Source organism: Catharus ustulatus, chromosome 6, assembly GCF_009819885.2.
Source record: "Catharus ustulatus isolate bCatUst1 chromosome 6, bCatUst1.pri.v2, whole genome shotgun sequence".
NCBI classification, from domain to species: Eukaryota; Metazoa; Chordata; class Aves; order Passeriformes; family Turdidae; genus Catharus; species Catharus ustulatus.
Window position 1 is genome coordinate 37,909,254 of NC_046226.1, and position 13,766 is coordinate 37,923,019.

General features: G+C 40.5%; 1 protein-coding gene across 5 annotated transcripts in view; it reads right to left on the reverse strand.

The window, feature by feature from the left end:
• The window catches only part of MAPKBP1 (mitogen-activated protein kinase binding protein 1), a 101,676-nt gene that overhangs the window by 13,637 nt on the left and 74,273 nt on the right, over positions 1-13,766 (reverse strand). For 4 of the 5 annotated variants that reach the window (XM_033062140.1, XM_033062141.1, XM_033062138.1 and 1 more), the window contains 6 exons: positions 10,793-10,918; positions 4,311-4,459; positions 3,615-3,664; positions 2,841-3,071; positions 1,756-1,925; positions 47-192 (listed from right to left, as the gene is read on the reverse strand). In XM_033062140.1, coding sequence (XP_032918031.1) covers positions 47-192; positions 1,756-1,925; positions 2,841-3,071; positions 3,615-3,664; positions 4,311-4,459; positions 10,793-10,918 — 872 coding nt within the window. The remainder of the gene's footprint in view (positions 1-46; positions 193-1,755; positions 1,926-2,840; positions 3,072-3,614; positions 3,665-4,310; positions 4,460-10,792; positions 10,919-13,766) is intronic. The other variant, XM_033062142.1, reaches the window with a different exon arrangement.

A 13,766-nucleotide genomic window follows, 5' to 3' on the forward strand; every position in this document is an offset into this window, starting at 1 on the left:
CTAAGAGCTCACATATAAATACATTTGTAATGTCTTTGCATCTTACCTTCATTGGGATGGTCTGGGCTGGACAGACGACTGCTGCTGTAATCTACAGAGCAGGCACTGTCTGGACTGTGTTTGTCTGGACATCCATTACTGTGATAACCTCTACAGAGCTTCCCATGGGGCAGTGCTTTTACCTGGAACTCACTACAAGAGAGACAGGAAGATACAGCACTAGAAGAGATATTTTTTTTATATAAAGAAGCACATTTTAACTTTAGTAAGGCCTTACCTGTGTTAGTAATACCTTTTATTACAAATGTAAGGCTTTAAAGAGAAAAAGAAGTTGATTTCTCTCATCACAATACAGTATATTTTTTGCATTTCATTAAGCTTGGACATGGAAGTCCTAAGGGGACTGTCTGATTTTCTGGGCATTGTCAGTTCCCATGATTACCAGGCACCAGCAGCACACCGCTCTGGCTTGATTTCCAGCAAGTTTACATCATAAAAAGGGACTAAAACCAGGCCTACACCTGCAGGAGAGAAACTCTAGTTTGCCATAGATTTAAGCTCTAATGCATCTTTTTTTCCCATTTCATGACCTGCTTCTTTGGGAAAATTCTGTGATGCAAAAAGATTCTGGCTTTGAGAAAGACTAATTTACTGAAGAACTTCATATAAAAATAGACTTTTATATGACAGGGTTACTGATTTCTGTTATGATTTCATGGATCTTATTTTGTCAAATGTCACCAGCACTGTTCTTTTGCCTGATGCCTAAGGACTTCAGATTTCTACTTTTCGCAATACTTTGGTTTCAAATGTACTCCAAGGCAAGGTAGGATGCAGAAGTCAATCAACAGAACTGAATGGCAACTACCTCTGGCAGCTCCCACACTGTGTAAACATTGCCATGTGTCCAGTTTGTATCCTACATCACTGGAGGGCCTCCCTTTCTTACATGATGGAGCAGTACATGGGTCTACTCTGTCCAAATGTTATCATCACAAAATTAAAAATGTGAAAAATAAACTAGGCATAACCTAGCAGCCTCAACAGCAAAGTCTTGGCATGCACTCTTGCATAAAAGTCTGCCTAAAGCAATCAGCCCCACTCTCTGTAATATGACAGAAGACAAAGGAAATTAAACAGCTACTAGTATCAGGTTAAGAGGGGAAGGAAGAAACAAAATTCAGGGAAGGAAAATAAAAGGGAGCACAGAAAAATTAAATTATGTAAAATTAAAACAGAGGAAACAGCGGAGGAATAAAAAAGGTCTCCACTGTCCTTTTCAATTCCATCTGTATCATGCAAGTCATCCTACTTCCCATAAAAGAGTAATCACACACTACATTTGCTAAATTCTTGCCCAGTTTTCATAAATAAGTATCCTGTCACTTCTCCTGGGTAGGCATTTCACTGCTGCATATGTGTCACTGTCAGTGAGTTTTCCAGCTTCCAAGTTTTCCCTTGCTATTTTCAACCCAGATAAGGGAGAAAGCGAAAAGGCTGGTCACAAGTTGTTTACTCAACCAAAAAAAAACCTTGGAGGAGACTACTAATGTGCAGTTTCCTCAGAGGAATATTATTTTAATGGTTCCTTCTTAGTTTCATATTCCTCTAGCATCCATCTGACATAGAACTCTCAACTAAACATGCCAGACATCAATCAGGCAGTAAGTTAAGTCATCAAAGTTACCACACAAGCTGCAAGAAAACCAGAACAGAAACATCTGAGCCACGCACAGCAGAGAGCTTATTTTTAACCTGCTAGAGTCTGTTGGATGGATTTCATCTTGCTCAGGGTAGATTACACATTCCTCACTCTCAGAAGGTTCCAGTTCCTGAGAGAAAATCCCCTCTTCACAAGACACAAGCCGAATCACTTGGGGTCGCACACAAGACCCGTTATCTTGGGGAGGTATTGAGCTGCCAACCTGGTTTAATTAAAAACAGAAAAAAAACTATATATTACCAGTGTTTTACCTTACACCAGCAAGTGGTGCGCAGGGCTAGAAAGTCTGCATTTCAGAACAGAATATGATTAGCAATCTGAGATCAGAAAACACAGCAATCCTATGTCTTCTCTGTTTTTTATTTATTATACTTGTCAGACTACTGCCGTACTTTCCTGGTTTGTTCCCTGTTTGCAGTTCCCTGAAGTTCTTTGGTTACTCTTTGATCACACACGGCTTCTATGGTCTGATCGGACAATTCACAAAACAGGGCCATTTCAGCTGAAAATCTGAATTACTGCACACAATTACTGCACTGTCTGAATCCTCTTCTCAGACACACAGTTATAGGGCGGGGAAAATTTCTAAAGAAGCTAGGCCCTTGGACAGACTGCTACTGGAAAATAGGCACTAGCTTTCTGAGGCTGAGCACACATTATTTGCTGTGACCAATCAATACAAAGATCAAAGAGAATTTACTAATGTAGCACAGCCAACAACTAAGGACTTCATGTGAGCTACATTCCAGTGGCTACTGGAGTCAAACTGCCTCCCAGCAGAGTGAGCTAACAGGTTACCAGTTTTCTACAACCTGAAATTCCAAGCTCAACTTCTTAGCTTGTTTTTGACATAAATACCCAAAGAGCTAAAAGAAAACATGAGGTCTTCCTGTCATTGAAGCGAAACCTTGACTCCCTATGGTCTCTGCTATAAGACAGCAGAATCACACATTGCAGGAGTATTAATTACAATAGAGTTATCTAATAAAGTTCCTCGGAAGTAATTTAGAAAACCTTTAACAATAAAAAGAATGGCATCAGGTAGTAATAAATGTAGGTACCAACAAATAGATGCACTCAGAGTGGGTTCACCTCCTGCTCATAGTACTGCCCTTACTTTGTTGGTGTGCACAGGAAGATCATTGTGCTCTTCATCCCCATTGCTGTTTTGGGACAGCGAATCTCGGCTTGGAGAACGGGAAACAGAGAAGGACTCGAGCTGACGCAGGTCAAGCATGGATTTCACAGTCATCTCTATGCTGCTGGTTGGCTGGGACCAGCGACCACGCTGCCGGGGCATCTTGCTCATTGGTGCCTCTGAGCGCTGGATTGCTGCTATCTCTTTGGCCTGAAGGAAATAAAAATACAGACTTATCTTAGACACTGAGTTTTGCTGATGGAAAAACAGGAGAAAAACCACAAGACCCTCAGAAAAACATAATGATGTCTATCTCAATAAAAGCCTCGAAATTGTTTGAGAGACAGCTTGAAAGGGCACCTTTACCCATAAAGCATTAAGTAAAAATGATACTTTTGTTGCTGCTTCTTGCATAACTGAACAATTAAATGTCTTGCTCAGAATCCAAGTATATGAACAGCTTCGGCACCACACGAGATTCCAATCAAAAATTAAAAGATCAAAACATAACATACGATGGAAAAAGATGATGCAAAAAACCCCAGTGCAGCTCTAGACTTTAAACATCCTAGTCTCTTAAACTAGGCTCTATTTTGCCATCTCGAAATTACTCTTCAGAGAGAGGCTTCTCAATGGTTTCCCACCACAGCTGCACCTTTCCCACACGTGCAAATGAAGTATTTAATCTCTCTGGGAATTTCTTCTTCAGTTTCCCTATAACAAGAAATACAATCTGAAGGTTTAGTAACTCACCCTTCTCATTTCCCAGTGGGAAAGGCTTCTTGAAAGGGTAAGGTCTGGATCTGCAAAAGGTAAAGAGATATGCACCTAGTTGACATCCTGGCCAGCAGTCCACCTGTTGAACAACCTCTTACCTCCTCTTTCAACAAAGGCAGTATTCCTACACCTTTTGAACCACTGTCAATACATGCTTTCCCACTGACTACTCAAATAATTGTATCAAAATTTTAATGGAGACATAGAATTTTATGTAAGATTTTCATTGAATAAGCAGACCACTGCAGAACACTTGCCACAGTGTAGTGCCCTCCCAAAGGCTTGGGGAAAAAATCTCCAATATACCATCTGTGGTAAAAATACATCAAATTAATAACAGCAATCTCTACTATAAGTTTTACCTTTTGGCTTCTCCAGACTTTTAATAGCTTGTATATCCCAGCCCATGAAACTAAATCAAAATTTCTTTAGCCATTTGGAACTAGCAAGAAACTTGCCAATTTAACAGCTGTATTTCTAGACAGAGGACTCTGAAATGCACCCATCTTCAGTTCCACATTATCCATTGCTATCTATCCATCTGCTTCTGTTTTGGTCTCTCTCTTTCTGCCCATACCTTGTTATCCCTAAACCAGTGTCTCTCATCTCCTCCTCCCTTCACATCCATGCCATTTTCCTCCAGCTCTGCTCATGTCCTTCTCCCATTTATACCTGAGTCTCTCTCAGTGTTGCAGTTGGACTGAATATGGAAAGACTGCAGGCCTCGTAACTCATCTTCATCATTCCCTTCATCTTCACCATCCTTATCGCTGTCTGATGAGAGTGCAGGCACAGAGGACAGGGCAGAGATGGACTCATGTCTGGAAGGCAGGAATTAGGAGTAGTTATTATGGTTTATACACGAACTGCCCACCATTTCAATCCTTAGACCAGTTCTCCACCTTATCTCCATCCATATTCATGAGGCTGCCTCAACTCTCCCAACCAGCCCTTGCTCTAGCACAGTCCACCTCTGAGAAACAGGGCAAGTTAAACCCTGCACAAAGATGTGCAGACCCTGCCACAACAGTGTTCTCATACAAATGGAAGGTTGATGGAAATCAGAAGTAAACAACTCTGAGAAAGTCAAATTTCAAAGTCCATTTCAGACTCTGTCAATTGATAAGGTCAAGATGGTAGATTATATTTGAAAGGCAAATATTTTTCCCACCCTTAAGCATTTCTTCTCTGGAGCTGATTTACACATCAAAAACGTCAGATATAGTCTCTCTGTGAAAGTAATTGAGTTTATGGCAAATTATGCCATAAGAGACAGGTTCATTTCATGGATTGCTCCAGGCAGAACCTGAAGGCACAGCCCACACACCATAAGAGCACCATTTTAACTTTCAAGCACGAGGATCACGTAAAGCATATCTTGTGCAGATCTTCTATTAAAGTAGATCAAGGCAAGTTTTACCACACACACCTCAGAGGCACTCCCAGCATAGAATTGCCCACCACCAAACAAGGATGTTCATCAACATCTTCTCCTCTTCCCTTTCCTCCACTGCCTCCTTCAGTCCACAGAATCAAATGAACAAATAAACCTTTGGACAATAATTAGAGAAAGAAGAATCCCCAGCAAATACACTCCATGGCCTTGAGCTAGAGTGCCAAACTCATAAGTGACATTTATAGGATATCACTGGTGGGTGTTGAGTGCCAAGCATTATTCATGAAATAAAAATAGCTCATCCACCAAATACAGATCAGTCTGGCGAGGCACCAACCTCTTCTGCAGCTGACAGATCACAGGCAATATTGAAACATGGTAAGAAGCAGTTAAGGTATTCTAATCTTTTCCTCGGTAATGGCAGAACATTAATTTCCATTTCATTAGGAGTAATAGCTACTCGGCCATTTCAGATGAGCCTTGAAGTGTTCTGGCAAAAAAAAAGTGAAACTGACTGTCGCCTGCAGAGTTCTCTCTGTGAAAAAGTTTAATTTTGGTCATCCACACCTACTTTGGACACTTAAGTTTGTCAGTCTCCATCTTTTCTACTATCTCCTCACAGGCACATCTTGTCACTCTCAGGTTCTTGAGTCTAAGTAGGAGAATCCTAACAAAGCCCAAGCACTACAGTATGTTTGAGGTTATGCCATGTTTCATCCTATAACATATTAATTACATTTATTAATGGTAGGCAATATTAACTTTGTATCAGGAACTTTGATAGTATCCTTCTGCTTGTGTTCATCATGGTTATTTGAGGAGTTTGAGACGGAAGGGTTGGATTACTAGACTTTTAAACCTCTAGCTGGTTCAATACCTCACAATGATGAGGTGATATGGCAAGGCAAGATTATGTGTTTGCCAAGCTCCTATGTACACTGCCATTGGTGTAAACAGAGAAGAGAGGATTGCTATCCATGTTTTATGTTACAAATAGAAAGATGGTCCCTGTCCATCAGATGGTAACCAAAAAAACTAGTGAGGGGGGGGAAAAGTATGTTCCAGTATCCTTAAAGTAGCAGAGTAAGAGAATGCAAAACATATTTTGGAAGTCAGATGGGTTTTTTCCTACTTCACAAGAAGTGATCAACAAGTTATGAAGTAACGTATTTGATACAGACATAAGGTTATCTTGCATAAGCCCAGCAAAAATTCACACCCCTCTTCCACATCCTTCTTTTTACAACTCAAGTGTGCTTTTTAAATTCAGTTTTGTAACTTGGAGATAGATGAATGAATGATATTTCCAGAATGATCCTAGGCCTACCGACTTGAAACTGAGATACTCCTGAAAAGGTTCTTGAGTGTTTTAACTGTTGGTGTTGTCCAAGTAAAGCCTTCTATTCAAACTTCACTATTTCTCCTTTCTTTCCCTGCCTTCCCCCATGTGCTTCCGATTTTCTCCTAAGTCTCCTGTTGCACACATCCCCTCAATACTCTTCTTCAGTTCTTTTTCATACCTAGGTGGGAGTCAGCGTAATGTACAGTGAGCTTTCAAGCACAGAAGCTGTTTCCAAATAAGCACAACATGAGAGCATTTTGAAAATTAAGGAGTAAGACTTCTGGGGTTTGCTGAATTCCTCCTGAGAGCCAAACCCCAAAGCATCATTATACTAGAATGAATGTTTCAGAGTAGTTATTCCAGAATAGCATGTACACACATGTCCAATGCTTACGATGAATGTGACTCAGAGCAAGTGTTTTAATTGTAAGTGTTCATCTTCTCTGCTGAGGAACTATTCCATTCTAGTATCATAGAATCACAAAATCATTAAGGTTGGAAAAGACCTCAAAAATCATCAAGTCCAACTTTTGACTGAATATCACTATGCCCACTAAACTATATAATGGAGTGTCATGTCTATTCGTTTGTTAACTCTTCCAGGGATAGTGACTCACCAGTTTTCCCTTGGGACCCTGTTCCAAAGCTTAACCACTCTTTCAGTGAAGAAACTTTTCCTAATGTACAGCATGAACTTTCCTTGGCACAACTTGAGGTCATTTTCCCTCATTCTATTGTTAGTTGCCTGGGAGAAGAGGCAAACTCTCAGCTCACTACAACCTAAATCTTGTTCTATACCAGGCAGCAGTGTCAGTTGTTCTTCAGCTCCCAGTTTTCGAAGGGTCAGACAGTATAGGGTGAATGGAAGGGAAGGACCTTAAATTATAAAGTCTTCAGGACATGGTATAGGCTTAAAAGTGCCACATGTCATTATGGAGTTCTAGTATTCAGACACCTGATAATAGGTACTCCGTATTCTTTTGTATGACCTGAACCCAACTCTGTTTTGCTTTCTCAAAACAAAACAAAGCAGACAAGAATGGCAACTATCCATTTAAAGAGGTATGTTGTCATCATTCCCACTTTGATCTTGTTCGACTTAAACCCTCAGCTTTAGGGACGTATTTATGAAACTGTAACATCCTGTGTGGCAGGTATCACTGGCAAATTATATCCTTCTGCTTCCCCCTCACACGTTGAAGTATTTTAAAAGGAAAGTTACTCTGCATTTCCCCACAGAAAGATCACAGTGCACTGACTTCAGAGTTTCCCTAGTGTTGTAATTGCAGTAGTTCATCACAGACTGAGGCACCACTTCTGATAAGGCATCAAAAGCCTGCCCCATTCTAAGCCCTGGAAACAACACAGCTTTCCTGGACTGAACAAGACCCACTGAGAATTTGATAAGGAGTTCTTCTTTCCAAATATGTCTGACAGCACACACAGTACTTCTTCAGTATACATATATAACTTTTAGACAATTTAATCTGGATAGTTTTTTTTTCTCCTGCTATTTATACTTAAGAGTCAAGGAAAACCACAGATGTAGTGATTTTTAAAACGACTATAAGGCCTCCAAACATTCCACAGTAAAATCAGCTTAAAACTTGAGACAAGCTTTTCTAAACTATAAATGCACCATTGGATCAAAACCAAAACCCTACTAAATGGCCTTTACATGATTCCTTCACTGAAAATATAAAAGCTTTAAAACAAAAATGAACCAGCAATCTCAGCTGAGTACAGATTCTATTATCCTGAACTATCAATGGTCCTCATGTTCAGAAAAAAGCACACATCTGCAATTACCACAACCAGAGGTAGAACTCAAAGGCTCTCAGGCACACTATAGAGAACTGTGGATCATACAGGTCAGAGCAGTTCCAAGGTAATACAATGTTCCATAAAAGTGAGTCAGAGAAATCATTCCGAGGAGAAACTTTAGTCTAAAAATTTTTGGAGGGACTGAAACTGCTGGGACTCTTCAGAGAACAAGTTGGACAAAGAGAGGTTATAAAAAAGGTTAACAAAACCATGGGCAGTACTGATAGCTGGCTGCAGAACAAAAGATCACCAGAGCATACAATATTCAGAAGCAGAGGACTTTCTACAAAACTAATAGGAATGTGCTTTAACAGACAAAAAAGTCCTTCTTTCCACAGAGAGCAGTGAACTCCAGAAACTTGTCACTAAAGGAGGCTGCAGAGGCAAACAACATTATGAAGTTCAAAAAGAATTTATACAGACTTAGTGGATAACTGGTTCATGTCCAGATAGTGAAGGAAAAAGGTAGAGATGTACCTTCTAACATCCCTGATGTAACAATGAAACATGAGGCAAATAGACCACAAAGGTTCATATGGCAAGGTCACAGAGTGTCCCACTAAATAGCATCTTCCATTGCCATGGTCACAGGCAGAATACTGGGCTTTGTGGAATGCTGGTTTGACCCAAAAAGGCATCTTCTGTGTGTTTACACTGCTGATGTTACTTACCTGAGTCAATTCCTGCCCTGACAGTTGCAACTGAACAGACAGCACTGTCCTGAATTGAAAATCTTCATCTCCCATCACCTCCTCAGATCAATTTTTCTTACCCCAGCATTATTTTAATTATTCATCCTGTAATACACTCATACCAGGGAACTAGCAGAAAGTGTTACTTCACCCACCAAATTCTAGCAATATTGTTCTAAAGAACATCTAGTAGCACAAATAACTTACCACAAGGCAGGGAACTTTCTGATACTACTATCAGTCTTTTGAGACAACAATTTTACACCACAAGTTGCAACTAAACTCTGTACTGCAACCTACACAGACAGGCTTTGGAAACAAACAGAACAGGTACAGGGCACCTAGAAAACAAATCTCACTCAAATTCATTAGCTTTTCTTCTCCCACCTCTGTAATGCTGGTCCAATAGGCTCATCTTCCATTGTCAGTACCAATCCAAAATGCTCTGGGAATTATGTCTTTGCTGATCTCCAGTGACCAGAGTAGATGATCAAAACTGAAAACAAGCTTTCAAAGCTGACAAGTAGATTCCAGGCTTGCAAAGAGGCTACCAAACAAGTTTAATAAAGTTCTGGGCTTGGCGTGGCACTAGCACCGCCCTTCAGCAAGCGTCTGTGATGGAAACAAGTATTGCCTCACGTGGAACAGGACTGGGATTATCTGTCACAGGCTGAGCCTTGGTAGGGTAAGGCTGCAGCTGCTGGAATAATAGAGACTGCTATAAAAAGCACATTGCTTGACAGATCCAGAACTTTGGTTAGAAAAAAGACTTCCTGAGTTTTTCCAGCATCGTTACCAAAAGCACTCACTAGACAAGACTCGTTTCAAGAATGAGCAGATCAAGACTTTCCAAAACAAAACTATGCAGACAGACTTGTTACAACATTGTTTGCTCCCAAAGGGAGTGGGAAAGTCCTTGTGATACTCAACAAACAGTGTGGTAAATCCTCCAATGCTTTGGTACTTCTACATCCAGAACTCCATTTGTAGTCATTTGGGACAAAGGAACAAAAAAGTCTGTATTTATCCTTTTTTCCCCCACTGTGATCTCACAACAGCTTGGTCAGGACTCTCCCCTGCACTTCTTACAGTTCAACTAGTCTCACTCACTTACAAACTACAGAGAAACCGAACACATTATAGACTAATAATCAAAAATACCCTGTCACTCTTGCTCTGTTTAAAAACAGAAGCACAACTTTTTAAAGAAAGGTCATCAGATAAATTTAGATCTATTCAGCTTGTAGGCTGCAGTAATTTGCTTTTAGATACGCTGTTTACCAAGCAAAAAATAATATTATTTAGCTAGCAAGAGCTTTTCCCATTTAAATTAATTTTGTATTTACTATTCTTATCATAATTATTTTAGCTGAGTTTTTTCAAAGCCTCCAGAAAAATAGTTAACAAAGAAACAACAAAATTGTAAGAACTCTTTCAGAATTATAATCAACATAGCCAACCCACAGAGCTCACAGGTGTACTTCAGTACTGATGCCACAGAAAACAGCCTTTAAGTTGCATTCAGCTTAGATCTAGAGAACTTTACTCATGAAGGATCACAGCTTCCCTGGTGGAATTCTGTGTACCATACTCAGTATTCCCAGGTGAACTGCTTATTAAAGTTTCTGACCACATCATTAAACTAAATTAAGACACAAGAGGCATTGCATACATATTGCAATCAGTGGAGCACACTAAGTCTGTCAGGAAGATCCCAGTCTGGTTTCTACATCCAAAGAGGAGGGGCACAAAACCAAATTCAAGAGAAGAATAAGTGAAGAGGTGTTTGGAAGAACACTATCAGTGAGGACAGCAAAAACCTTACAGTTGAATCCCAGTGCCACACTTTCACATTCCACCCTACACAGCCAGCCACCTGTTCTCAGTCTGCTCTGCTCACCTCATAAGTCCAGCTGCCTTGTGAGGAGGAGACTTCTCTGCCTGCTTCCCTCTCTGTTTCATGTCCGACAGTCGCTGCCGCATGTTGATGGTCATCTCTGAGCTCAGACGCCAGATGAAGATGCAGCTGGAAGACAGAAAGGTGAGGCTGGGATCAAGTCTCAGTTCAGTTTATTGATGCTAATTACCACTGCAGAGACAAACAGGAGCCCCTTCGGTCCGTGGCAGAGAGACACACGCAGAAACAGCTTCACAGAAACTCAATCCCTTCACAAGCCTCATGATGAAGGGGTTAAACCTGCCTGTCAAAGACTCCCTGTGAGTAAGAGCAACTGCAGAGATGTTTACACAGACTTATCTCTGATCCTACACCTTTTTTGACTATCTGACCAGTTGCTAAAGGAAAAGCCGTAACAAGTCCCTCTGAGATGAGCAGGATAAGTGCAGTCTACAGATGTCTCTTGCATCCTCTAACAGTGGCTAAGCTGCAGTCTCTGACTGTCAGTGCCCCAAAGGCAAGGCCTTCCTAATGCTCACCATCCCATGGAATCTCTGTGCTGTAATAACAGTTAAGCTCATGTGGAAATACTTTTTGCAGTCAGGGTGCTTTTAATATTTTACTTGGGACTCCCTACAGGACACTTGCAGAGAATTTACACAGCCATTAGCTCAGCTGGCACAGAGCTCAGAGCACAGTGCTAATAACACCGAGGGTTCAAGCCAATCACTTCAGAGGTGGATTTGATGATCCTTCTGGACTCCTTCCAGTTCAGAATATTCTGTGAAATATTTGACTGAATTTGGTCAATGGACTCAAAAGAATTTGAGAAGGAAACTAACAGTGGAGCCTCTTTTCATTAATTTCTCCAGAAATTCAGCTTAAAAAATATATTCCTCATCACACTAAAGAATACTGTATCTCATCTTCAGCTACTAGAAAGTAAAATGACCATCACTGTCTTTGAAATTTAACCTCAGTGCTAACTAATTCCTTTCATCTCAGTCATATTTCCTGTCTAGCTGGGTATACTTATACCGATGTAAAAACAGAGATAGTGCTTTGGATATCACTCAAAATCTTGCACCCTACTTTGGAATCCAAAGACGATTTAATCCAGTTCTTCAAGACCCATCAGTGCCAGTATGCTCATGGGTACTCCAATACACAGAAGATTCTTCAATTACTAACTTTTCCTTCTTTCTTGATAGCATGTAAATATTAATCTGCTTTGCCATTTTGAACAATGACCATGAACTTTGGTCTCTGACCTGAGGCAAATGTCAAAAGTGCCAGGATCCTGAATACCTGAATCATCTTCATTTTTTCTCTTTCATCAGGAAACAATTTAAAAGGTTTTAATTTCCATATCACACACACATACACACAAAAAAAAAGCCCATAAAACCCTCTTTGTGTTCTGTGGAGATTTTAAGGTAAAACTAAAAATTCCCTTCTTGTCCCCTGTGCCATGCTCAGGAGCATCACTCCCAGCTACTGAAATCACATGCAGACACTTCCCATTGCCTCTGAACACACTCTCATCCTCCCACTGGAGCTTTTCAACCAGGAGAAAGGGGTGAGGCACTGTGTCTGGGAATTATGGCAACTCAGAGCAGCCAGCTGTTTCCCCTCAAGTAACAGCAACCATAATCTGCTGCTAAAAAAATACTGAAATGGAGGAAACAAAATTCTGAAAGCAAATCTGGCTTGTTCATTTATTCTGCCCCCACAGTTATCAAACCCAGAGACAAGCAGCAAACAACCCAAGCCTGTGAACATATTAGCATCCAACACAAACTCTGCAGAAGCAAGCACCCACCCAGCCCTTTTGCTGGGGTTGGGGAGGGGATTTTGTTTTATTTTTTCTTACCTTGCATGACTTTCCTCACATGAATCTCACAGTCCTTGTGCCCTTTCTCATCCCTGGTTTCCTTTCTATTCTCAGCTCTACTCTTTGCACATGCTGCTGTGTGTGAACCCACTATGTTCCCTGTTCTCCTTTGAAAAAGATGCTTTCTCATCTCCTTACAGAAAACTTCTTCAGGAATCCTTTCCTCACTTCTCATCCACCTCCTGCATATCCTTAGTAAAGAAAATGACCCTTTTGCTCATGGAAATGTCAACAAAAGAATGTTGCACTAAATCACAAGGGACTTCAAACCTTCCATGTTTCTGGAATTTGTCAGAAGTTCACAACAGGAGGACTCTCTCTCCTGCAACTTTTGTCCCTAATCTATTTAAATACATGAAAGGTAAAGAAAGAGGAAAACTAAATTATTTATTTATTACTGACAGAAACAACCAACTGATGAGATTTAAGGTGATACATTGTATTTTTTAAAAATAAACCCTAAAACCCTCTTTCCAATTCAATTGTGTTTTATTAATTAAAGAAGAAAGAGGGAGAGAGAATCTGGGTTGCTCTGAACTTGCAATAGCACTCCAGGAACGATCTTTCTCAAAGGAAAAATTTTATTCAGTTCAATTGATTTAAGCATTCACTGATTCCAGAAATAGTGGCTCCACTCACCTGTACAATCATCATATTACACATATATTCTCCTTCTTCCCTTGGAATCAGTCTGGTGACTACTTAAGCTTTTAGTGAACTGATTCAGTTCACTAAATGTGCAGAAAACTCATCTCAGGGGAGTACTGATGTAGTGACCTGAATCAGCTGCACCACTGCCGACTCAGGGGAGTAGGAAGAGGACCATACAGACAGGAGCAAGAAGTGAGGACAGGTCTGTCCCTTTTGCTGCTAAACAGACCCTTTCACCTGGTGAAAACTCACCAACAGGGGTAATACATGAAAAAGTTTTGGCACTACTAGCAAAAACAGCACAAGATGCTTTATATTACAGCCCTGAAGGCTGGTCAGGAAACAGGTCACATGCCTGTCTCCTTTCCAGCACAGATTATTATTTAGTCTCAGAAAAGGGAAATATTTCACATGGGTCTCATTCTGTGGAAT